Source organism: Dipteris shenzhenensis, chromosome 10 (assembly GCF_047967505.1).
Source record: "Dipteris shenzhenensis isolate YYH24624 ecotype China chromosome 10, Dip_SZ_1.0, whole genome shotgun sequence".
Lineage (NCBI taxonomy): Eukaryota > Viridiplantae > Streptophyta > Polypodiopsida > Gleicheniales > Dipteridaceae > Dipteris > Dipteris shenzhenensis.
The window spans coordinates 50,669,619-50,696,719 of NC_141605.1; the positions used below are offsets into that span (position 1 = coordinate 50,669,619).

Here is a 27,101-nt window from a genome sequence, read left to right on the forward strand (position 1 = left end):
AACCCAAAAACAAACATTTATAAAGGCCCAAAATGTCAGTAAATATTTTCCTTTCGCCAGGGGTAAAAAGAAAGAAGAACGTATACACCTCAATCAAAAACAACAGGGGCTGTTTGGTGCTTGGACAATCAAGCCTAGAGTACACTGTGCTATATCAAAATTGGCTTCATTAAATATGTTTTGAAACAGAATCTACTGCAATTACCATTTCAAGGAATCTTAGAATGCCTTTTTTTTAACTTCGGCCTTCTGGTGCATTATGCCTGACAGCTTATGGACTTCGTACAAAAGCCCCACAGAAAATAGGAAGCTGCACAATTCGACAATTCTCATTAGGATATACACTAAAAAGGACATGTTTTCAATTATGTTAAAATATTACCAGTTTCCAAGGGACATAGAGCACATAATACATTGATGCAAAAATGTGCAAAGCTACTGTGCACAAGGGTCACATTGTGTGTGAGCAAGCAGTTGCATTTGCTACGTATAAAGACAACAAGAGTGCTGAAGCTGCCAGACTGGTGATGTCCACATGCAGCTTAACTAGTGTTACATATAGAGACTTACCATGTAGTCACACATACTCTATGCACAGCACTGGCTGCCACTGCTGCAATAATTTCTGCAAGCAATACTGCAAAAGTACAAAACAAGTGTTGACTGAGATTGAGGAGTTCAAGGCTCTCCATTACGTCCATTCCAATCCAGTTCCATTAAACAGCATCATTAATTGCAGTACTCACCAGCTCCCCATCCAGTTCGGCTGTTAAGAGACTCCTGCCAGTTACCGATGAACTGCAAACAATTACACAATATTAGACAAACACCCGACTTATGTTGGAATACTGAAAAGAAAGAGTAGAGTGGACACAAACTCAGAATACTTGCTTATAGAATGAAGAAGAAAGAGGTCCTTAAGTAGGCACCTCATACAAGGTCACTGACATCACTGATGACCTCAAAGCTCCACAATCATCTCCTCAATCTGCTCCTAGATTCACTCAATCATCCTATGTGGCTTTTCCACCACCTAACTGTGCTTGTGGGCACCTAACTGTGCCTCTAGCACTCACACATAGAAACATAAGGTGTGCCTGAGGCATACATCTTGAGATATCCCAACAAACCCCCCCTCAAGGGAATGCCTCAAGCTATGTCAAGGATACATCTAGTCTCATAGTTTCTCATGCCATCTCATGGTGGTCAAGGATAAATCTATGGCTAGGTTCTCATGCTAGCAAGGGTTTCCTTGGGTGTAAGGTAAACAGAAAGGGATACAAACAGACCTTCCAATGGTTATCTCCCCTACATGTACATGCACACAATGTCTGTAGGAGGTACCATGGAACAAACATACACATGGCCTACATCATAAGGTGACCAGAGGTGTTTACAAAACACACAACACACAACACAATATAATTTATTTTCATTCATTTTGGAGGACTATCCAGGCTGAGTACCTTGACATAAAAAGAGAGATCTGGAGCATACATAGAGATGTTTAAAATGCATAATCTTCAAAGGATGCCTCATCTTGTGGAGGCTCATTAACTGTAAGTAGATTTGCATTTTCTGTCTTTGCTTTGGCTCTGCAGAACTTCTCACTATGGTTGTTTTTGCCACAGTGCTTACATGGATTAACTTTGAAGCAGTCCTTTGAAAGGTGATTTGTCTTTCCACAGTGATTGCAAGGAGAGTACTTGCCCTTCTGGAATTTCATAACATAAGCAGTGTCATTGCCTTTCCTTAACTCCATGTGTCTTTCTTCTTCTTGGAGAGCTGAGATAATGCCTTCAAGGTTTGGATTGGGAAGATTCTTCAAAGTGCTTACAATGTGATCAAAGCTTTCAGGCATACTCTTAAGTAGTACTGCCATAGCATCATCAGGGGTGATAGGAGAGTTGATAGAAGCTAACTGAGTCATAAGACTCCGCATATAGTTGACATGGGCAGCTAAAGTAGTATCACTTGCCATCTTTAATTCAAAGAAAGAGATTTTAAGTGATAGTTTAGAAATATGAGAGCTTGCACCAAAAATCAAATCTAGCTTCTGCCATGCTTCCGATGGAGACTCCAAGTCAGATATATGATGTATGTAATCATCACCCAAAGCTAAAGCAATTATACCATATGCTTTTTCTTCTCTTGCTGGATCCCTTGCCGGTCGTGTCGGAGCTGAAGATTCTCCAGCATTTGAGGCCGTAGAAGAAGCGGTAGGAGTAGGTTTGACAAGTCCCCATAAGTTCTCCCGCATTAATGCAAATTTTACCTTCATTTGCCATGTATGGAACCCCTTTCCATTGAACTTCTCAAGATTATATATGGTAGCCATGAGAGGGTCTAACCCAGATATTGGGCAGTGTCTATCTCTCTTACAAGGCAAAAATAACTGAAAGACTTCCAAAATATGAGCACTTAATGTAGCAAATAGTAGTGACTAGATTTCAAACAATGATGCTTCTTCTTACATGCTTCATAGAAGTGGATGAAATAAACATTTTCCAATCAAAACCAGGTCTAGCAAGTCAAAACAAAACTGAATCCACACTTGTACTGAAGTTATTGAAAGCTTCAAAAAACCAGAAATGCTAGAGTAGCATTTTATGTAGCATCATCTTCAAAAACTTGTCCAAAACTGTCAAAACTGAAAAGCTGAACTTGGAGGGCTTGTAGCTCACTCTTCAAAGCAAGGAAAAGAGGGCTTTCTGAAGCAAAAGAAAGCTCATATACCAGAGAAGGTCCAGCACAGAGGTTGGACGAAATGGTGCGCACTTTTGCCCGGGAGAGTTGCTACAGGCTGAAACTGAGTTTTGACGATTTCTCCCTCGTTACTGAACCAAATGACCTGAAAAATGGCTCAAAATCTTCGTCTTGAGGTCACCCATCTACTCCTAAGAGGGCTCAGGCAATGGCGGAGTATGCAGGGAGTATTGAGCAACAGAAGAAATTCGCTGTTTGGAGAATGGCAGCCACCACAGACGTTTTTTCTTCAATTGCTTGCAGGTGGAAGTTCGCCCATACTAGAGGAGTTTCCAGCTCAGAGGGTTTGGGCAATGGCTGTTTGTAGATGGAGAACCAAGCTCTCAAAGATTTTGGGAAGAAAGAGGAAAATGGAGAAGAAGAAGATGAAGAAGAAGATGATGATGTGGCAGAAATGGGCTCAAGGGGGATCAAAGGGCTCTGATACCATGTTGGAATACTGAAAAGAAAGAGTAGAGTGGACACAAACTCAGAATACTTGCTTATAGAATGAAGAAGAAAGAGGTCCTTAAGTAGGCACCTCATACAAGGTCACTGACATCACTGATGACCTCAAAGCTCCACAATCATCTCCTCAATCTGCTCCTAGATTCACTCAATCATCCTATGTGGCTTTTCCACCACCTAACTGTGCTTGTGGGCACCTAACTGTGCCTCTAGCACTCACACATAGAAACATAAGGTGTGCCTGAGGCATACATCTTGAGATATCCCAACAACTTATACATGCAGAAGGTTATAACATTGCTGGTGCTAGCCAAGGAAGAGGCACAAGGATGAAATGAAGAACCTATAGGGTTCAAGGGTTGGCGCTACAACTTCAGCCAGAGGTGTCAGGTCTCCCAGCCAGAGGACGAGGTGTCAGGTCTCCCAGCAAGCGCATCCTCTAGCCCACTAGAAAAGGCTTGCCCCAGCCACCCACTTCCACAGCCCACAAAAACCAAACATATCCAAGCTCCAAGTCCAGCTCACACTCACCCACCAGATGACCTAAGCTGGCACTGCACAAGCCTTTGATAGAAAGGTTGACTAAAACGAATATGCACACATGCTGTAAGACCAAAATGTTGATGTAACAATCAAATCACATAGCCATAAAGTGAGGCAAACTGAAGTAATGAACAACCCTGGGTATGGGTTAGCCCATAGATGCTCAATTTAGTAAGCCCCTAGATTAGGAGGCAGAAAGAGGTATTTAGGGAGAGCTAGCCTCCACTTGCTGATCTGTTTATAGGGCATTGAAGAAGTCAATACTCCACCTCAACGCTTCGGCAGAGTATCAGCTCAGCAGCCTGGTCAACGGTACTAATCAAGTAGCAGACGAGATCTGCTGTTCAACTCCAAGGCAGCCATATAGGGCTGCACGGTGAGGCCTTTGGGGATATTGCCCCTCCACTTCGAGCCAGTGAATTTCATTGAGGAACATGCAATAAGGAAAGTGTAATGCTTTTATACCAAGTCTATTTGCAGTCATTCCTGTCTTTCTTTCTTCTGCAGATAGATAGTCTTTGTAAGAATTTGTCCTTACTGCCTCCTATTACTCTTCCATACCTAGAGCATACTCTCTTTTTCTTCAGTTTTTGGCAGTTTTCCACAAAGGCGAACATGAGGACAAGGTCATTCACACTGTTTGCCTATTATGTGTCTCGAGCCATAGGGCAACCTTGTTGAAAACGTCCATTTAATACTCACACAGAAAAAGATGGTTATGGTATAATACCAAAACAATCACCTCCTTGGGCTAAATCCAAGTTATACAAATGCTCAAGGGTAACTCTTACCTATCTTATCATGCACATAGAGAGGTGCCTTAATTTGTAGGGTATGCTCAAACCACAACAGTCATTCGCTTGGTGGTTACAATCGATAAACACCTTCAATCTAACATTGAACAATCCCAATACAAGATCGTAACCAAAGATTGAATGCCAGCACACAGGAGACCTGGTGTCCACAATTGGAGGCACTTGTGGCCTCTCTCACATCTTTGACATTGTGCCAGGGGAGGTCATGGAACTCCTTTAATTGTGTATTGGTAAACCAATATGTAGCTTCATATTTCCTATAACTCAAGAAGGCAGTGACAATAGAATCCTCCTCCAACTTCTAACTTCTTCTCTTCAAGCTATTGCGGGGCACCCAACGTATTTTCTGGCCGTTTGTGCTTCAACCCCATTGCTATCTGTCTTGCAATGCATAGAAAGAATTTGCTTGACAGAGGAAGTGAAGGATGAAAAAGTTTCCGATGGTGGAAGCAAATACAGAGCAGCAGCCATAGATGAGCAGAGCAATGCAATGGTTAGGATGGCAAGACAATGGATGTGGCCAATTGGTAATTCATAGGAGATACAAAGAATCTGAGAGGATTAGAGAGCTTGAGAGTGGTAAATCTGGGATTTTCCTAAATTAACAATATAGTCTTCTAGCATGTAACATTAGCGTGGTAACCAATCTATTTTAGCAAATCGTGATCCACTCATGTGATTGTCAATCGAGTCTTGTACTAAATAAATAGTGTTTCATTGCATGAACCACAGCCAAGGGTTTCTTCTCCTGCACATGTTACTATGCTATCTAAACACATCTCTTGCTTTCAATGCTTTCGGCATTGCTATATGGACAAAGTTTCATTGCATGAACCACAACCGATTGGCACACGGGGTATAAATGATATCATGCCAGAACCAACGGATGTGGCCATAGATTGGGCCTGCTGCCCGCCCCCCCCCCGCCCCCCCCAAAACCAGGTTGCATCAGGCTACCTGCATGTTCTAGATTCTGACGCTGGAGATAGTCTCCCAAACGATGTTCTCCTGCGAGGGCTTTGGGTGTCATTGAGTCAAATGTAACGCCTCAAGACTAGTGATCAACTCACCTTCAAGAACCTGACTAATGCCCCGCTCACCATCCCACCTAAAGCTCTTAAAGCGGGCAGCAGACGGCCCTCCCAGAACCACAAGTGCCACTGAAAGAGCTCATCTCGGTAGGATCGGGATCAATGGCCCAGTAATTCCACCATCTCCCAACCACTCTAAAGAGGCCAAGACACCATCAACTTGACGAACAGGGTCTGTCAGATCTAACTCTAGCAATAGCAGTACTTCTTGAGCTATGCTGTAAGAAAACCAGGTAAGGATCAAAATATTCGGCTCTAAAAGGAACTCGAGTGGCACCTCTGTCCTAGAAAACTGGCTGAAGAATCGAGAGAGGTGCTCGGGATTTGGAGCCGCCCTTGTTAGAAATGACCCAACAGAGGGTACGCACAGCAGAAGACTGATAGTAATGCCCAGGAGCTTACACAGTGTGGTGTGGGGTGTGGAATCACAAACTTCTTAACTTATGTGCATAAAATAGATGTGCAGACTCATCGATAGACAATGAACCAGCCAGATAGAGAAACCACTAAAATAATATATTTCCGTCCAAAGCTATGGACACAATACAAAAGAGATAGATCCAAAGTCCCACCAATGGTGTGGTCCTCTGATCTTACCACAAGGTACTTCTCCTATCTGCTGGCTATCTCTAGACTCGAGCCCGCATGCTCCACCTCGAGCGTCTGTAGACTCTCTGTCCAAAATGGTTCTCTCTACCTTACTGCCTGTAGATCAGCCTAGGTAGACAGCCCTTACTAGCTCAGTCTGCAGCACTCTTTAGGTCTCTTTCACTTCCTTCACCTCCTAGGAAAAGGCCCAAGGAGGCCCTGTCTGCTGTAAATCTGCTGCTCCAGAGAATGAGGTATGAGGGCACAAAGGCCCTTCTTATATAGGGCACAAGGCCCTCCAGAACCAACTGACCAGCCAGCCCTAATTGGGTCGACTGGCTGGTCTGTAGCAGCCCTAACCAACCGACCAGATGGTTGGCTAGTTGGCTGCCTATCCAGCCCTATTTAGGGCCCTTTGTTCCATGCAGGGCCCAGCCCCTTTCGACTGCTTACCCCGCCACCTGCCAGCCCTGTTTGCAGGCCATAGACATGCCCAATACCTGCTGCAACAGTGCGACACCATGCTGCTACTGATCCGCCTCTTCTCAGCCCTTGTCCAGACCCTGGTGCACCCAGCACACCTTCCGTACACTGCCCTGCAGCAGCCCGTACTGATCCGTACAGTGGCTGTACCCTTTCTCTGGGCATACCTTGCCCTAGGTCTCCCTCCCCCATGCTCTCCTCATTTGGGGGCTTACAGATGGGGAGGTGACCCCTCTCACCGGCACATCTCAGCCCAATGCCAACACGTCAATGACGATGCTCCAGTAACTCGCTGGTCATAGTCCTCTAGAACAATTCGGTGTCAAAATATTTTCCTAGCTTTTCATCCAGTGGCTCCTGCTCCACCAGGTCTGGTTTTGCTTCCGCACACCATCCTGGTACACAGGTCCATCTTTGATAGCACCTCCTGGCACCACCTCCTTCAGTCATGTTCCCGCCTTCGAACTTGAGCAATCCAGCCGTCACGATCTTCCAGTTGTCCCCCTCATAATGAGTGAACAACCTGGAGTCTTCCAGGCACCATGCTTTGAGGGTCTGTTCCAACCCGTCCTTCCTTTGGCAAGGTCTGCAACCAATGAATATTTCCAGATAACCTGGACCATGAACTCTCGCTAAGTTCTCAAGCAGGTACTCTTCTGGCTTCAGTACTCTTTGTCCATCACCTTCTAGCAAGCTGCGTCCGCGAGATTTGAAGAAGCACCAATACTTCCCCTTCTACCTTCGAAGCAGGCAATTCCTTCCAATCTCGTATCACCTGGTCCTTCCAATCTCGTATCACCTGGGACAAATGAAGAGCAGAGTCTCTCCACAGCATGCTATAAAGGCTCAAATGCAGAATATCAACTACATACCAGACTGTTGTACTACCTGTGTGTTTGCTCTGAAGGCAAACCTTGTACCTCATCGAGGCACCCAACAAAAGCCTGTGTAATCCTGTACTATACCCTTCTGAAGTACAGCATCCATCTGACCATGAGACCCCAGGGCCCTCCATGGAATCCACCCTCGCGTTAGTGTCAACAGCCACGCACCTGGAAGGTACCAAGCGCTCCATGCTGTCCTTCACCTTCACAAAGGCATCTGACTCCTTGTCGACTCACATCTCTATGTCAGACATCCTTAGTGTGATTTCTTGGTCAACATATCTGACCTCGGTAACACTCGGTGATGTCACTAGGAATAACTCTTTGATTACCACATTTGCTTTGGCCTCTCCCTCTGAATCTGAGTCGGACTCCTTTTTGTTTTTCCCATCCGCCTTTTTCTTTCTGCAGTCCTTTGCAAAATGTCCAGGCGTATCACAATAGAAGCACTTTTTCTTCTGCTTCCTCTTCGAAGTCTCCTCATCATCAGAGTCGTCTTTCTTGGACTTGCCACCGTTAGGCTTGCCCTTTCCTTTGCCAGCGTAATTCTTTGCCAGCATCGCCTTGTCGTCTTTGTCGTCGTTGTAGAGCTTCTCCCGAGCTTCCTCCTGTAGCAGTAATGGACCCAACTCCTCAAACGTTAGAGGTTTGGTCCTCTGTCCTGCTCTCACGGTCGTAACAAAGCTCTTGAAACTCCAATGTAGTCTCCTTAGTACCATCAAGGCCAAATAGCATGAGTCTATCTTCTAACCAACTGTTGCCAGCTAATCCCTCACCACCTTGACCTTCGTCAAGTGGCTATGTACCGTATCTCCTTCTTCCATATCAAGATTGTAGAGTTGATGCTGAAGAAGCAAAATCCGGGAGGTGTTGTCCATCTCATATAGATCCTTCAAAGTGACCCACGCCTCTACTGACGTCTCAGCCATCTGGATATGTGGAAGAACAGAGTCCGCTATAGTCCCTATGATTAATGCCAGGGCATGGGCATCTCTGTCTTCCCAAGCTTCGAGCTCCTCTCTGTCTATTGCCACGAATATCTTCCCTTGCCTATCCACTATGTCCTCCGGCTTCGACTCCACTCCCGTTGTCAGTTTCCATAGCTTCCAAGCCACTAAATGACTCCGGATCTTCACTTTCCAAATCGGGTAGTTGGCCCTATCCAGCTTCCCAAACTCTCCGAAGTTAGGGATAGTGAATGAGAGAAAACTAGGGAAGGAGGAAGGGAGAGCAGGGGCGGAAGAGGCTATAGAGGTCGACATCTCTGCTGTTATATCACACAGCAAAGTCAACCAAACTCAATTTTCAGTAGACCAGAGCTCTTAACGCACCTGACTGAACCTGAGTCACCCTCTGTCTCGCAAGGGCACAATCCTCCAGTCGTGGACGTCGATTCCCAAGAGCTTCTGAATCAGGGTCGTCCTTCAGCAACGTCCCTGCCTTCAGGCTCCCACACCTATAAGCCTCCTACTTGGGCTCTGATACCATGTTAGAAATGACCCAACAGAGGGTACGCACAGCAGAAGACTAATAGTAATGCCCAGGAGCTCACACAGTGTGGTGTGGGGTGTGGAATCACAAACTTCTTAACTTATGTGCATAAAATAGATGTGCAAACTCATCAATAGACAATGAACCAGCCAAACAGAGAAACCATCAAAACAATATATTTCCGTCCAAAGCTATGGACACAATACAAAAGAGATAGATCCAGAGTCCCACCAATGGTGCGGTCCTCTGATCTTACCACAAGGTACTTCTCCTATCTGCTGGCTATCTCTAGACTCGAGCCCGCGTGCTCCACCTCGAGCGTCTGTAGACTTTCTGTCCAGAATGGTTCTCTCTACCTTACTGCCTGTAGATCAGCCTAGGTAGGCAGCACTTACTAGCTCAGTCTGCAGCACTCTTTAGGTCTGCTTCACCTCCTAGGAAAAGGCCCAAGGAAGCCCTTTCTGCTGCTCCTGTCTGCTGTAAATCTGCTGCTCCAAAGAATGAGGTATGAGGGCACAAAGGCCCTCCTTATATAGGGCACAAGGCCCTCCAGAACCAACCGACCAGCCAGCCCTAATTGGGCCGACTGGCTGGTCTGTAGCAGCCCTAACCAACCGACCAGATGGTTGGCTGGTTGGCTGCCTATCCAGGCCTATTTAGGGCCCTTTGCCAGCCCTTTGTTCCATGCAGGGCCCAGCCCCTTTGGACTGCTTACCCTGCCACCTGCCAGCCCTGTTTGCAGGCCATAGACCTGCCCAATACCTGTTGCATCCATACACTGCCCTGCAGCAGCCCGTACTGATCCGTACAGTGGCTGTTTCTCTGGGCATACCTTGCCCTAGGTCTCCCTCCCCCATGCTCTCCTCATTTGGGGGCTTACAGATGGGGAGGTGACCTTTCCAACAGCACTAGCCCCTCATGGAATGACACTGGGATGGCTACATCAATCTCAACAAGCCTACTTCGAACACTCCTTAGGTGTGCCACTCCGCTCCTCCAACTACTCAGGCAGGCGACACCAGGCATCTATAACGAGGAGGGTCTATTGTCCTACTGTGCCCAACTGATGTGGATGCGGTGGCTCAATATGTGTCCCCCTGATCACGAGCCTCTAAATGCAGATCAAGTGCAAGTGCTCAAACTCTTGCCTACACTACATACTAGTCTGAGTGAGCTGGTGGAGAGATGTCACCACACCCTCATCAACCTCCATATTAACAGGGACCCCTTCCCTACTCAACCCTAGAGCAAGCGCTACTTGGCAAATACTGATCCTCCCCAACGTAAAGGGGGTGATCCATGTGCCATCCAAACCTACCCATAAAATGTTCCAAACCCACCTCCAGAGCTGTCCCATATAACCTCTGTGAAGCATTAGCACGACACAATGGACTAGGCCATGGTCAAAAGACTTTGGTTCACCACAATTGCTCGGCCTATGAGAGATAGCTTGGTTGAGCTCTAGTAAAGGAGCTTCCTGCACATACTCTCTAATACTAGCACTATGTTTATCTACAGAGATATCCAAACCCACCTGATAGCCAAAGTAACGCATCATCTACCTTTGAGGTATCCATCGAAAGCTAAGATCATCCCCACTATAGAGAAACGATAGAGAAACGATAGGGTTTGCAGTGGAGCGATCAGAAAATAGACAATACTCAGATACAACTGAAGAACGGAACTCAGAAAACATAGTGCCTGTCGGTAATATGAAAAACTGAATACAAGAACCTCAAGCCGTCGTGTCTTAAGGACCGTGGCTGAGGTGAATCAGAAAGATGATTCCATGTAGAGAAACTGTAGAAAAGATAGCAGTAGAGGGAGCGAAGCGCAGTCCTCCATGTAGCTCGATGATGACGAAGAAGATGAAGGGCTAGAGCTGCCCTAGGAAATGGCTGAAAACCAGCATGCTCTGAGGAAGGAACCTTCAGGCTATCTGGAATAGCAACATGATGAAGAAAAGGAGCAGATCTGGAGCAGGAGGGGCAGATCTGGAGCAGAAGAAGTAGAGGGGCAGATCTGGAGCAGGATGGGGCAAATCTGGAGCAGAAAAAGCAGAGGAGCAGATCTGGAGCAGGATGGGAGCAGATCTGGAGGAGAAGATGGAGCAGCCAGGAGGCAAGAAGGAGAGGCAGAGAGAAGGCAGAGAGGAGGCAGAGAGGAGCAGATCTGAAGAGGAGAGGTAGATGGAGCAGGCGGGGCTACAGCAAAGGATGGTGGAGAAGAGGAGCAGCTACAGGACCTGTCCTGTCTGAAGGAGTGTGGGGGCAGATGCCTTTATAGGCAAGACCTAGCTGGTCGGCCAGCTGGTCGGCCAACTGGTCGATGGGCCTGCCAGTTGGTCGGCCAACTAGTCGGCCAGACCAGCTGGTCTTTCTGGCCACTTGGTTGGCTGAGATGGCTGGCCTTTTGGCTGGCCTGTGAGCTGTTAGATTGCCCCATAAATTGGGGATTGTTTAGTTGCTGAATACCCCCTCTCAATTGCCAATTTGGAGGGGCAAACATTGTGTGCTTGGAGCTTCGTGTAACGATGTCGATGGTGGTGCTAGCTATCCCTGTGAAATGCCCAAGAGAAGATCACAAGAGGAGTGCCCTTGCAAGGGAATTGTTCACTTCCTCAATTGTCGGAGTTACAAGTAGGATACCATATAGAAATAAGAACACTGTGAAGCCTGAGAGAATAAGCCACCCCCTCTCACCGCCGAAAGGTGGAGGAAAGAGCAAAGGTAAAGAACAAATTTGTCGTAGCAGCACTGATAATCCAGAGAGGTCGGAGCTGAACAGTGAGCCAGTGTGTGTCCGATCTTGGACCTCGGGAGAGAGGAGTCTATCCCCGCCTCCATGCAGGTAGAAGATTCGAAACAACAGTCATCTAGATACATTTGAACAGAAAGGGTCCCGCCTAGGGAGAACTTGTAGATCCTGGAAGTCGATGCCGATGGTGGTAGCGGTGAAGAATCATGACCCCCTCTTTCGAAGGAATGGGGAGTGTCAAGCCGGAAACCGAACAGGGAGGTAGGGATGGGAGTAGAAGATGGAGTTCTGAAAGGGAGGGAGGGATGGGAGTAGAAGATGGAGTTCTGAAAGGGAGGGAGGGATGGGAGTAGAAGATGGAGTTCTCTCCCTTAGTGCGCAGCGGATTGAAGAGGAAACTGATATGTTCATAGGAGTGATGCTCCCTGTACCTATGGCCTCCATGAAGAAGCAAGATCTTTAGATCACCAGAGATCTGGGGTCTTTAGCTCACCATGGCTCTGATACCATATAGAGAAACGATAGAGAAACGATAGGGTTTGCAGTGGAGCAATCAGAAAATAGACAATACTCAGATACAACTGAAGAACGGAACTCAGAAAACATAGTGCCTGTCGGTAATATGAAAAACTGAATACAAGAACCTCAAGCCGTCGTGTCTTAAGGACCGTGGCTGAGGTGAATCAGAAAGATGATTCCATGTAGAGAAATTGTAGAAAAGATAGCAGTAGAGGGAGCGAAGCGCAGTCCTCCATGTAGCTCGATGATGACGAAGAAGATGAAGGGCTAGAGCTGCCCTAGGAAATGGCTGAAAACCAGCATGCTCTGAGGAAGGAACCTTCAGGCTATCTGGAATAGCAACATGATGAAGAAAAGGAGCAGATCTGGAGCAGGAGGGGCAGATCTGGAGCAGAAGAAGCAGAGGGGCAGATCTAGAGCAGGATGGGGCAGATCTGGAGCAGAAAGAGCAGAGGAGCAGATCTGGAGCAGGATGGGAGCAGATCTGGAGGAGAAGATGGAGCAGCCAGGAGGCAGGAAGGAGAGGCAGAGAGAAGGCAGACAGGAGGTAGAGAGGAGCAGATCTGAAGAGGAGAGGTAGATGGAGCAGGCGGGGCTGCAGCAAAGGATGGTGGAGAAGAGGAGCAGCTGCAGGTCCTGTCCTGTCTGAAGGAGTGTGGGGGCAGATGCCTTTATAGGCCAGACCTAGCTGGTCGGCCAGCTGGTCAGTAGGCCTGCCAGCTGGTCGGCCAGCTGGTCGGTGGGCCTGCCAGTTGGTCGGCCAACTGGTCGGCCAGACCAGCTGGTCTTTCTGGCCACTTGGTTGGCTGAGATGGCTGGCCTTTTGGCTGGCCTGTGAGCTGTTAGATTGCCCCATAAATTGGGGATTGTTTAGTTGCTGAATACCTACCCCCTCATGTGAGTGCTTCCTCTGATCCAGTGAGAAAACATACTAATTTATTCCACTTGGTCTTGGCTCCCAAAACCCTGCAATAGATCTCCAGAAGATGTCTCACTCTCTAGGCTCACTGCGATACCCTCCACATAAAGGGCCATGTAGTCTGCAAACTCTAAGTCTACAAGATCCTCCTCCTGTTCAATCAACAGCTGCGTCCCCACTAGGCCGGCATCCAAGGAAGAAGAGGCCCACTGCCTCCACCACAAACGAAAACAAAAAAAATAATCCAAGGAGCAGCCCTGCCTCACTGAGAGGGGGAGAGAGAAAACCTTCCCATGTGACCTGAAATCAGCATCTAGCTGGCACTGCCTGCATACAGAGCTGAAATTCCCCATCCCCGCTACTCTGACAAGCCTAATCTCCATATAGTCCCCTCCAAGAAGGACCAATCCACCTTGTGTAGGCCTTCTCAAAATTCAAGAGAATTGCAGGCAGATGCCGCACCCACTCAGTGGCTTCCTTGTGGCTTCCCAGAAGGTGAAGATGTTGTCCAAAATACTCCTCTTGTAGACAAAACTAGACTACATGTTGTGAATGATGTTTGGGAGAAGCAGTCACAACCTAGCTCAAGACCTTGGCCAAGCTCTTGTATGCGGTGTCTAAGAGACCAACACCGCTGACAAATGTAAGTCTCATCCCTTGCAAACAAATCCATCCCTCGGCAAGAGACTTGGGTAGGTATCATACATTGGAAACCTTGAAAGGCCAATCATAGCATGATGACTATCTAGATGATCCCAAAAAGCACGAAAGAACAGTCCTCCTTGGGCATTTCTGCACCAAGAGGGCCTGGAAGATCTCAAGAAGCTCCTCATTAGTGAAAGGGGTCTCTAGCTGACTCATCATGCGTGGTGAAACCACTTAGGGCATGTGGACCCACAGCGTCCCACACCTCCTCCCTTGCTGCCCTCACCTGCAAAGTCTCCTCCAGGAAGATCAAAGGTATCGGTCATCTTGAAGATTTTCTAGAGATCAAAATGGAGCTGTCCCCCCTCATCTCTCAACCTCCAAAACAGTGCTCTGGTTTGCCTATGTAGCGATCATTGGCCCATCCTCATCACTCGGGATTATGCCACTTGGTTCATTAGCGAATGGCATCCTAGTTACCTATGCTTGGTTACTCAGACTTGGTTGGCCAGGTTGCCTAGAGGCCAACAAATTAACAAGCAACCAACCAACTTGATCATCTCATAAGGTCCTTAACCCTCAACTGCAAGTGAGAGCTCCAATCAATTGCAAACCTCACTACCAATTTGGACATTCTCACCCTCTAACACTCTCAAATGAGATAATCAATGGTAACCCCAAAATAAAACCCAAACATAGGGACAACCCTCCATGCTTAATCACAAGACAAACAACACAACAATTAATCATATAACTCATCTCTACTAAAATCCAATCGAGAGACAAGATGATCTATTGGTACCATTGCCCCATTCACATAGTCCATCTTCAAAAAGACAAATAGGAACTACAATGATGCCAATGAATTGATCTTCCACCAGTAATGACCCTTATACATAACATAATGGTCATCCCAGGCAACCATATTCCCATGATGTTCATCAGACTCTAACTAAGGAATAGGTATATCCATAACAACAAAGAAACTCAGCACAATACATTGCAAAACTCCAAGGATGGCCAAACCCATAAGTGCAATCGTTAGGTATAATCCAACAAAAGCAGCATTGGAAAGGTTAATATCACGATTCACCACAAACATCCAACCATACCAAAAACTTGATATCCAAATCAAATGGCAACAACTACCACAACAATACTTCAAATCAACAACAAAGTAACACCACCTACACCAAAAATGAGAAAAAAACCAAAAAATAGGGGCAACTAAGCGGACCTTTTCATCTCCATGGATCTCAGCCACCATCTTGTTGACCTCATTCTCGTGCTCAGCTTGATCCTCTTTGGACACTAACCACATGGCCACTAGTTGGTCATTGGCGCTTGGTCCAAACTCTACTGCAATGCTAAGGAGTTCTCCTTCAAAAGGTGAAAGAATACATCCTCCATAGATTATCCAACCATAAGATCATACATTTGAGCAAGAACCTCGACAGAATCTTGGCTCCCTAGATCCACTACTAGTCGATTTTCACATTCTTTGGCCCTTGCTAGATGTGACTCTAGTGCTCAATGTGATGGAGCAAGGCTTTTAAGGATTGTTTGAAAGACTGGGAATGACCTCACACCCTAATCGACTAATTTCCTTGCACCACAAGAACCCCAATAGCCACATATGAATTGGGCTTGGTATCCCAATGACTTAGAATTACATCCCGACTCGAAGATCAAACACAACTTCTCAACATAATCCTTCCATATCCCTTGAGTCTACGAAGTAAGTGTATTAGAAAGGTCAATCAAAGTGTGCACATCCAACATCAACACTGATGAAAAAGGATTGGCATACCCCCTCATTTGTCTTCTAAGAATTGGTTGAAAGCCAAAGCCTTGACTCTTTACACTTTCTATCGCACGGAGCTGAACGTGAACCTATAGTCTGAAAAAAACAAATGGTCATCTTGTTTCCCTGTTGTACTCAGCAAGCCCACGAGCAATGGTGCAAGTACTATGTCTGTCTGGTAGGGTTAAGCGAACTCACACATATCTATCTATCAACCATGGGAAGTTTGGCTCCTTCTCCCTCAACGTCTCTATCGATGCCAAATCTCGCCCAAAGGGCCTCTCTCTCATCTTGAAAGCCTACCTACATCTCAAGGCCTAAGCCTGCAACTCTACATTGCTCCTCTAGATGCCCTTTGCTATCCCAAGAGCCCAACCATCAAGCGGGCGAGTATCATCTATGAACCAAACCGGCTATAGCGTGTTGGACCACCTCCTCCTGATATAGCATGTCCAGAATCCTCATACCTCACTGGGGGAGTGGTTACTCCAAATGCAGGATAGAAGGGGAGTGATCAGACATTGTTGTGTTCGCAAAAATGCCTATGGAATTTCCCTTGTACAAAGCACAATCCTCAAAATAGAGCCTATCGTCCAAGAGACCATCCAGCATGACCAAACGAGAAAGAAAGGCTGCTTGGAAGCCGGGTAAACGCAAGCTCCCACCAAGCATCATGGCCCCGGATGTTGAAAATGAACTACTCCCAAGTGCCGTGCTCACCATTGGCATGACTGAGATTGAAGCCCCACCTTGCTTGTCCTCCTCAAATTCTAGATAGACGAAATCACCTCCAACACTCAAGAGTCCATGTCAAGGTGACAATTTGTGAGTTGCGCCCAAAAAGCCCCTCTATAGCTGCATGTTGGTGCATAAATATTCAGGATCCCAATACAAAGATCCACTAGCCTAGTTGAAGACCTTCGATGCCAAGGCTTATCCAATATAAATACAACTGCACCACTATGGCCTACTGCTGATGACTAGATCTCGAGACCTCGACCTGGGAGGAGACATATGTGTCTCATGACCTCTGTTGCTAAGAACGTATGCTCCTCCAGCATCAAAGCATCTATCGGGCTCACTGCAACTCCTATTTCATGAAAGCTGTAAACGTTCCAACTCACACCATCCAACCCATGGGGACAATAGAAGTACTCCTTACTTTCCTCCTCTCACGTTGCTTCATTAAAAAATCAATTTAGGCAAAATAAAACATGCAAGTAGAGCATAAGGGTCCTAGGATCCAACTTCGAATGGTTTTTCACACTTTTTTATCCTTCATTTTTGTTGTGCTTCATAACTAATCGCTATCACTATCTTTGGAATAAGCATACAAAGATGGAACTATTGTATAATTTATCATACTCGTTATGTTTAAAACAAGGACATGACCATTGAGCTATTGCATAGAATAGACAACCTTCTAACCACAAGCACAGCATCAATATGATGCCTGCAGTTTTTACATTAGCACTGTCTGCTTCAGAAATTTCTACCACAATTTTATTATCATGAGAGCATGTCAATGATCAACATGCTTTTGAACAAGAACAGAGGTCAAATATATGGAAACAATTGGCATACCGTAAGAGCAAGGAGGAATAAGAGGGAGCTGATAAAGCCTCCTAATATGGTGTAAAGTTCTGAAGAAGCCAATTTTTCTTTCCACATTTGTTGTAGAGAGAGAGTGATGATAAAAAGTAAAAAGGAGTACAGCATCGAATTCCCCGTACTTGTCATCTGGCTCCTGGCTGCATATATCCAAAGCATCCATGTTAATATTAAACTGCAAATTCAAAAGAAAGCCAAAGTACACAATGCTAATGAGCTCCCAGAGTCAGACTTTTTGCCTGTGCCCTTTGCAAGGGACACCACATATCCCTAGTATCCTTGCTTAATTTTACACAACGCATAGTTTAAGACAGTACACATCAATTAATCAATCCATCCATCCGTACAAAACAATTGGACCAAACATAGGCTGCCACATAGTAGAGAAGAGAGAACATGTGAGTATTGTCTGTATGATACACCTCTACGTCTTTGCACCAAAAGGCAATGAGGATGGGTAGGATCCATACTATATGGGATTTCAAGGAGGTTGCTTTTGGGGCACAATCAGTTGTTTGTCTTTTCTTATTAGGACAGTTGGTCATCGTATGGTTCGTCCCTAGAAATTTAAATCACAGCCGCTCTTTCATGGTTCTTTCCGGTCCTCTGGTTTCCACAGATTTGCTAATGTGACTTTCAACATTTTAGGAAAACCATGGGAAGCTCCTTCTTCAACACCTGCTTCTTTCAAAAGGGAGAGATATCTGGAACTTAGCAACAAAGGCAAGTCGCCCTTTCATTATACACTTTTGCTCAACAGAATCATCATGGATCTAGGTATAGTGGATAGCCTCTTCTAGAGTCTTAGGATTAAACCTCTGACCTGTAGAAAAATAGAGAGAAAGGCTTGCCCAATATAGAAAGTTCACACTCTATGAATAAAGGAACATGCCCAAGCTCATGCTCTAAAAACATAACACATAATGCAATCCACATCACCATGCACAGGATAGAAAGTTCACACACCATGCAATACACAAGTCCAACTCAGCAGTCAACTCAGAAAGCATACTGAACTGTCTATGTATTGCAGCAACAAAATAACGAGCCTGTCAACAAAGATCGAACATATTATTTCCACAATGCGGAGGAAACATTGCTGCACCAGAACTCCTGCTCCACATACCTCCAGGAGAAGTTTCAGTAGGTAGAGGTAGGCAGAAACAACAGAGGATAGGCACTGGAAGTGGGGAGAAGTGGCAGAAGAGGCTGGAAAGGACTGTGGAGCAGTATTTATAGGGGCTAGAGGAGACCCTAAACTGGCCGACTGGTTCCAGGCCGACACTGTTCAAGGTTTGGCCAACCTGTCTGGCTAACCAAAAACTGCCAACCAGTCTCCTGCTGGCCAACCTGCTCACTGGCCTTTAGAAGGCTCACTGCAGGGTCAGTTTCCCTCAAAGTGGGGTCTGTTGTTCTCCAGCCTCCATCAGCTATTGCTGCGCCTAAAACAGGGCCTCAAAGCCCTGAAAACTAAGGATCTCTCTACAGGGCATAATAACACCAATGCGAAATTCCCAAGGAGGCGTAATGTCCCCTAACAGGGCTCACAGACAGGTGCTTCACCCCCTTTCAGTGCCTGACTGTGGGCCTATACCTACTCGCTGAAGAAGATACTCCAGCTGCTCCCAAGAAAGTGCCTTCGTACGAGATCGGCCACACAACGAAGGAGCTCCACCACACCATCCTCAATCAGCTCCCAGATGAAATGAGAATCCACCTCAATATGGTTCATGCAATCATGGAAAACTGGATTGTGCGCTATAGCAGTGCAACTCTCACTATCATGCTGGATCAATGAATGAGCCCAAAGTTTGCCAAGAACTGTTTGAGCCAAATAGCCTCACAAGAAGCTAACCTTGCTGCACGGTACTATTCTGTCAGTTGAGAGAGCCACCGTCTGCTGCTTCTTGCTTGACCAAGAAATGAGTCCTGATCCAAGCAAAAAGCAATATCTTGTAGTAGACTGTCACAAATCAACATCTCCACCGCAATTTGAGTCTGTGTATCCTTCAAGCTAGGCTCCAGAAAATGTCAAGTCCTAAGTTCCCGCTAACTGATGGTACATCGTAGCATCAACCGAGGGAGAAGAATCATGTTTGGCCAATTTGCTCGCTCAAACCATCAGAGTAACTGCTGGACTGCTCTTTGCCATGCGGAAAAGTTCCAAGCAATGCCTACGCTGGCTGAGAAAGATCCCATCAGCCAACCTTTGAACCTCATTCCAAGTAATGAAGATCTCCTAGGCCTGTCATCTCAAACTCAATCATGAAGCATGACCTGTGTATCTCCTATCACACTATGGAGATTCCCAAAGATGATAAGGCTTTCAACATACAATACAATGAGCATGATAAGATGATAAAAACTTGGAGTAAGTCCAATAGTGACAAAGACCTGATCAAACCTATGATACCAAGCTCTCGGGCCCTGTTTCAACCCGCACAACGCCTTCTTCAACTTGCACACCATCTGCTTCCCCCCAACCTCAAGGCCCGAAGGCTGCTCGACAATTTCCTACTCCTTGTCACATCTCAGAACAAGTATCCTTCTTCTAATGATTTCTTTAATTTGTCTCATTGAAGTTTCCCTTAAAGTTTCAGATATCATCGACGATGTTCACCCAAGTTGTAACTATAGGGTCAAGTCTCTGAATTTCGTTAATGAAGGCCCGACCCAGAATGATAATCTCTAGCATTGGTTAACAGAGAACCTAATCTGAAGTTGGTAAGCTGAGGTCCAACCAAGGAGCCATCAAGGTTAGCTGACACATTCTGGTTAAGGCTGGCTCAAGTAGATTGAGAACAGACCTAAGATACAAGAGACGATTGCCAGGTACATCAGTACACACCTCCGCCTAATGTCTCTACAAGCACCAGAACTGAGGTCGCTAGGTAGCCTAACCTGGTGCACCCAAATTGGGTAAGGTTTTGGGGTGTGAGCCCGTACCTTGGAATTGCTGGATCAAACTAGCAATCTATAAGTGGTAAGATCAAGAGGTTATAGCTTCTACGCCCTAGTAAAAGAACCTCAACAAGAAACTCATTTTCCTTGTGTAGCACCAATTTGTGCATCGACTGCTATTTGTGCATATGTCATGTCAAAGCGAGGTCATGCAATTATAAAATGATGAGAAAATATCAAAAGGGAATCCATTTCGACACTTCTCCATCATTAGGTCCTCACCCATATATAATTGAGGTTGTTTTGCGCCAACATGATGCATATTGTGAAGCACTCATGATACATCTTGTGAAGCACTCGTGATATGTCTTGTGAAGCACTCTTTCTTTCTTTTTCTTTTCTTTTTTTCAAAGAAAGGACCCTTCTATTAATGCTTCAAAAACTTTCATACAAAACAGCAGCCCCAAAGGTGCTAGGTATGGAAAAAACTGGGGATATGGAAAAGAGAGCCCAGGAGGGCGATTTTGTGGGGCCAGTAAAGGGCCCTATTGGGGCTGGTTGGGCTGAGCCAACCAGGTCGGTTGGGCCAGCCAACCTGGTCTGTCCAGTCGGCCCAGATTGGGACATACTGGTCGGTTTTCTCAGCAGGCCTTAGTGTTAGAAAATACCCAACAGAGGGTACACGTAGTGGAAGACTTATAGTAATGCCCAGGAGCTCACACAGTGTGCGGTGTGGGTGTGGAATCACAGACTTCTTTACTTATGTGCATTCAATAGGTGTGCAGACTCATTAATAGACAATGAACCAATCAGATAGAGAAACCACCAAATAATATATTTCCGTCCACAACTATGGACACAATACAAAAGAGACAGATCCAGAGTCCCACCAATGGTGTGGTCCTCTGATCTTACCACAAAAGTCCTTCTCCTATCTGCTGGCTATCTCTAGACTAGAGTCCGCGTGCTCCACCTCGAGCGTGAGTAGACTTTCCGTCTAGAATGATCTTCTCCACCTTGCTGTCTGGAAACCAGTCTAGGTGGGCAGCTTCCTGCAAGCTAAGTCTGCAGCACAAGGCACTTCTTTCTCCTCCTGACTGTAGGCCCAAAGATAGCCCTGCTGCTGCTCTTTCTGCTGATGGAATTGCTGCTCCAGATGATACTCAAATGAGGCCTGAATGGCCTCCTTATATAGGCCCCAAGGGGGGCTGATAAAAACCGACCAGCCTGTTACAGAAACCGACCCAGTCTGTATGAAAACCGACCCCACAGTTCCCCATTTATGGGACTGTGGGCTGCCCTTTTGGGGCACTCATTACAAGGGCCCTTGGCCCATCTTTCAAGGGCAGATGCCCTATAAATACAGGGTCCAGCCCCCCCCAAAATCTACTGCAGACAATGCGCCTCCTGTCTAGATCCATCGCAATCTGTCCCAGCCTGTCTTGCTTCTGCTCCGGGCTTGTTCCAGCTCTAAGGCTCCTGCCTGAGCTCCGTACGCCAGCCGTACAGCAGGCTTCTGTATTCTGCCATCCTTCCGTACTTTCCTGGCCCTCTATCCTGCACATAACAGCCCTAGATGTGCTGCCCACATGACAGCCATGATGCTGTCTATGTGACAGTCCCTTTCTGTCTTTTCTTGTTGGGTACTGCCCTAGGTCTCCCTCCCCCATGCTCTCCTCATATGGGGGCTTACAGATGGGGAGGTGACCTTTCCAACACTTAGGGCCTATATAAGGAGAGGCTCTTGGCCTCATTCATCATCCAGCAGCCAGCAGTTCCAGGGCAGAAAGGAGCAGCAGGAAGCCTACTCTCTGGGCCTATCTACAGGAGGTGAGAGAGTGCAGCAGGTGCTGCAGACTAAGCTCTAGGGAGAGGTTGGACCTTGGCTGTCTTCTAGGGCAGCAAGGTGCTGAGATCATCACACCTTCTAGAGCAGCTATTCACAAGCAGGTTGGAGCAGTGGAACAGCTATCTTGGGGCCTACATTCAGGAGGACCAAGGGGGACCTGTGTGCTGTAGACAAAGCTTGGCAGGGGCTGCCCACCTAGGCTGATTCACAGGCAGTAAGGTGGAGAAGAACACACTGGACGGAAAGTCTACAGACGCTCGAGGTGGAGCATGCGGGCTCGAGTCTAGAGATAGCCAGCAGATAGGAGAAGGACCTTGTGGTTAGATCAGAGGACCACACCATTGGTGGGACTCTGGATCTATATCTTTTGTATTGTGTCCATAGTTTTGGACGGAAATATATTTTGGTGGTTTCTCTATCTGGCTGATTCATTGTCTATTGATGAGTCTGCACATCTATTGACTGCACATAAGTTAAGAAGTTTGTGATTCCACACCCCACACGCACACTGTGTGAGCTCCTGGGCATTACTATAAGTCTTCCGCTGTGTGTACCCTCTATTGGGTATTTTGTAACGCGTCATCTCCAGAAATCCAGCCAAACAACAGTGGCATTGCCTCTCTACCTGCATCTGCTCCAACCACAGGCCTATGGGCAAGCCTCCATGGGCGGCCAGCCAGAAGAAAGAGATCTTCCTCGGCTGCAAACTGGACCATAAACGCGTCCAAAACCTAGAATGGACCTCCTGGGGCACCCTCTGGGCCACCCAATGCCTCTCTCTCTCAAGGGGGTCCAAGTCAAAGAGTCCATCTGAAGCCTCCTGCCACATCTATCTCCTCTTGTATCAACAAGGAGCTCACTTCCTCAAAGGTAACGGTTTACTCCTCTCACCGAACCCCGGTAAGGAGGAGGGAGTCGGTTTAGTAACAGTAGTGCTAATTGTTAGAAAATACCCAACAGAGGGTACACGCAGCGGAAGACTTATAGTAATGCCCAAGAGCTCACACAATGTGCGGTGTGGGTGTGGAATCACAAACTTCTTTACTTATGTGCATTCAATGGATGTGCAGACTCATCAATAGACAATGAACCAACCAGATAGAGAAACCACCAAAATATATATTTCCGTCCACAACTCTGGACACAATACAAAAGAGACAAATCCAGAGTCCCACCAATGATGTGGTCCTCTGATCTTACCACAAGGTCCTTCTCCTATCTGCTGACTATCTCTAGACTCGAGCCCGTGTGCTCCACCTCGAGCATAAGTAGACTTTCCGTCTAGATCCGTTCCACCTTGCTGTCTTTGCACCAGCCTAGGTGGGCAGCACCCTCAGCTAAGTCTGCAGCTACTGTATGCTCTCTTCTCCTCCAGTGATGAGGCCCAAGACAAGATCCCTGCTGCTCCTTTCTAATGGGGTTTTTCTGCTGCTCCAAGTGATGTGAAATGAGGCCCAGGGCCTCTCCTTTTATAGGCCCCAAGGGGGCTGGCAAAAAACCGACCAGCCTGTTACAGACTGGCCGACCAGACTGGCTGACCAGTCTGTGGCTGGTCCAGCCCTAAAAGGGCACACCCCCCAGGGCTTTTGGCCCAAACTTTCAGGGTCCTTTGGCCCTCCATTCAAGGCAGGTATCCAGCCTATAAAAGGCCTGCCTCCTGCCCACTGACAGCCACTTTTCCTGCTGCATATCTGGGCCTGCACATCCTGCCATATCTGTGCCTCTGCCAGGCCCTCTTCCCAGCCATGTGTCCTGCGCCGTACACTGCTGATGTCATCGCACCCTGCCAGGTCAGATCTAGGGCTTGCTGTCCCCGCCTTCTGCTCCTTCCACAGGTTCCGTCCTTTGCAGCCTTCTTCTCTTGTGAGGTGCTGCCCATGTGGCAGCCCCCTCTCTCTTTCTTCTCTCTTGGGCACATCCTGCCCTAGGTCTCCCTCCCCCACGCACTCCTCATTTGGGGGCTTACAGATGGGGAGGTGACCTTTCCAACACTAATTGCTGAGACTCTTTCCTTAAATTAGATCCTAAGTTCCTTAACATCACAACATTCAACTTCAGCTCGTATCCCCCAAAATGACACTCCATGATACTTTCTTGCTTGCTCATCTGGACTTATGGAAGAGAAATTATGTGCCTTGAGGAGGGTAGGCCAAAGATAATCCATATACTCTAGCACTAACTCACCAACTCTTTGCTTGAATGAACCCCATTCCATAAGCATCTCTCTTTCATAGTCTTGAGACTTCTTAAATTCAGTACATGTATGTGTAATTGTACCTTAAGCCTCCGAAGTCTGATGCCATCCTTTTAAGTAAGACCATAGAAAAGTTCATCTTTGTCCACTCAGTTGGTTCCTCACAAGCAAAGTACATGACTAAGTTCCGCATCCAACCAAGTAATACATAAGGTTTATGGGTGTAATTCGTCCCAATTTAGTCTTTTGAATGCACTTATGTCATCGATGATGGGCACAAGATTCCCAAAATGAAGTTGATGATGTGGGAGACTTCAACCTATACTACTCATACTCTCTTCTCTTTAACTTCACTGGCTCCTCTAATAACAGTGAAAGTCCTTTGGCAAAAGTCCTTCAAGAGACGAACAGAGGAATCTTGTAGCAATTCACAAATTGCCAAGAGACCTTCCAAGTGAAAACCGTTGTCCTAAACTGTGCCTAACATTGGTTACTTTAGCCAATTAGTTTGTGTACAAGAAGACCCAGTGCAAGTTGTATGTTTAGATGATGTCTTAGTACTAGCTCTAGTCTGACACAAGTAGAATTGCTACAAGATAGGACCTTTCTCACCTTCAAATATAAAAAACACTAATACGACCTCATGTTGGGGCTGTTTTGGCAACTCTGAAAACTTGAAAGGCCCATTCATAAGAAATTGTAGGTCCAACCATAGGGCCTAATAAGGTGGACCCTGGCCCAACCAGCTTACTTGCACAGCTGGCCCAGGTTGGGTCTGCCCAACTGACCTTACAGGTCGGGTTAGGCCAGACCAGAGTTAGCAGCCCCTAGTCAGCTATTTGGCCCAGCCCCCCTTGGGACTCCAAATTCAGGTTAGTTTTGCTCACTCTATGCAAGTTTGTGTGCACCATTATGCATGAGTTTAGGCTTCTGTCCTTAGATAAAGAAGGTTCAGTCTTGGGATTTCAGCCTATGCTCCTGCGTCTAGCTTTGTGATTCTTTTCCTTTAACCTGTCTTTATAGAACAACGAAAGATACAAGCTTACTACTCATCAATTGTAAAACAGCATAAGGCATCATGATCAAAAGTGCAAGAAAATCCAGTTGTGCACAACCACATGCACTACTATACAAAGCATGTAGCACGCTGCCATGAATGCTGCTGTCTGATACGGATATCGTACATGTCTTCCTTGTCATTGGTCCATAAAGTTGCATACAGTGGTGCCTAAAGTAGCAAAAGATCTACTACATATGTTACACATGAATGTGTACATGATGAAGCCATATCTATCCTCAAATCAACGAGCTCTGGCTCAAAAGAATAGTATGACATGTAAGCTGGAGAACCATCCACTATAATAAGCGTTCCACCATTATATGCCTCTGCCTATGAGCTGTAAAAGTAGCAAGAGCTCATTAACGATTGGTATTCATGAACGAGCCCTGCACATTAAGAAATCTGAGGTCATAACTTGAAGCTGCTTCCTCATACCTGCATGCCTGAGCTCGGATCAGTAAGGAATTTTTTATTTTCTTCCGAATCAACATTCTCTGACACTGAATTTCTGAAACAACTCTTTTCCTAGCAAAGATGTCCAAAGTAGTTTGCAACAAACCATGTTCACTGCAAACTCATGAGAAACGTGGCAACATGAGATCTCATGAATTCCTAGCTGCTAGGGGGAAACTTTCCTCTAACCATAGCATAGTCTGCATCCTGGATGGCATCACATCTAGCCCTCGAACTGGCTGTAGGAAATTACATGTGAAGTGAATTATTATAGACACATGTAATATAGTCAAAGGAATTTCGCTCAGCTATTCTAGTATTATCCTATAAAATCCGCCTTGGCGCAGAGGCCATGACACCTTTTCACAAAGAGTCAGATTTTAGGATACTCAAACGGGCTCTGCACAATTATTGGTAATCATCCACTATAGATCATCAGGCATTACATAAAAAAAGCTCAATTTATAGATCGTGTCTCCAGAGCAGATTTGTACGACCATGCAATTAAATGATAATCGGCGATGTGGACATATCGCACAGTAGTAGAGAACCACACAAAACAGCGTCTTGTTATATGGCATTTCGTTTTCGCTAATCTACATACGGCCGTTTTGAAATTAACACTTCACAAACCGGTTTTAGCCTCGAATTTTAAGGTGATAAGTTATTCTAGCGATTCTTTGTTAGTAATTGCAGGTTAGATCAAATGGCGTCAAAAAGTGGGTGACCCAATGGCAGAAAACTCAGAGTGTGAGGAGAAGACGGTGAGAATCTTCGTCAAAAGGTGAAAGGAAGACACCAAATCGCTAAGGGAAAGAGGATTGACGTACCCGCCATGCTTGAAGGCGTAGGATGATGGAATGAAGTTCCGATTTCTGATGTCTCTTCGTCTTGAGAGCTGCGATGCAGCACTTCAATTGCACTAACCCCTAGTGTGGTGGGGGGTTGGTCAAAACACAAACTTTTTTTTTTTTTTAAATAAACAAGCTCAAGTGGCCTGCCTTGGAGATCCAAAATGAAAGGAAGACGAATGGGATGCCAAGCAAGGAAAAGAGGGCCCGGGGAGAGGGAGAGAGAGAGAGAGAGAGAGAGAGAGAGGGAGAGAGGAGGACTGAAGAACGGAAAAGGAATGATACTAACTAAAAGTGGACAGCAAATTATCCAAAATTCAGAAAAATACACAAATCCCCATTTTCGTTTCTACTGCAAAGCCTTTACTAAGACCTGCACCTATGGCAGGCCAAAAAAATTGCACTAACCGTTGGTCAACTTCTTGGGTTT

The 27,101-nt window shown here is 46.2% G+C and overlaps 1 protein-coding gene across 2 annotated transcripts; it reads right to left on the reverse strand.

Annotated features, from left to right (window-relative positions):
- LOC147897942 (uncharacterized) lies at nt 1-26,877 on the reverse strand. 2 transcript variants are annotated; one of them, XM_087380751.1, is made up of 6 exons: nt 26,651-26,877; nt 25,803-25,934; nt 17,337-17,503; nt 747-798; nt 571-637; nt 1-310 (listed from the first exon to the last, which is right to left on the reverse strand). In XM_087380751.1, the coding sequence occupies exons 3-6, from the start codon at nt 17,490-17,492 to the stop codon at nt 220-222; spliced, it is 366 nt and encodes a 121-aa protein (XP_087236877.1). In that variant the 5' UTR covers nt 17,493-17,503; nt 25,803-25,934; nt 26,651-26,877; the 3' UTR covers nt 1-219. The 2 variants fall into 2 exon arrangements, with proteins under 2 accessions (XP_087236877.1, XP_087236876.1); XM_087380750.1 differs by lacking the exon at nt 25,803-25,934.
- Between the last annotated feature and the right edge of the window lie 224 nt (nt 26,878-27,101).

What these genes read in the sequence shown, in the direction of transcription:
- LOC147897942 (XM_087380750.1), bottom strand. An exon ending in TATTCCTCCTTGCTCTTACG is followed by an intron (nt 799 to 17,336) that starts GTATGCCAATTG and finishes AATTGTTTGCAG; the next exon opens with TTCATCGGTAACTGGCAGGA. An exon ending in AGAGTATGTGTGACTACATG is followed by an intron (nt 311 to 570) that starts GTAAGTCTCTAT and finishes CGAATTGTGCAG; the next exon opens with CTTCCTATTTTCTGTGGGGC.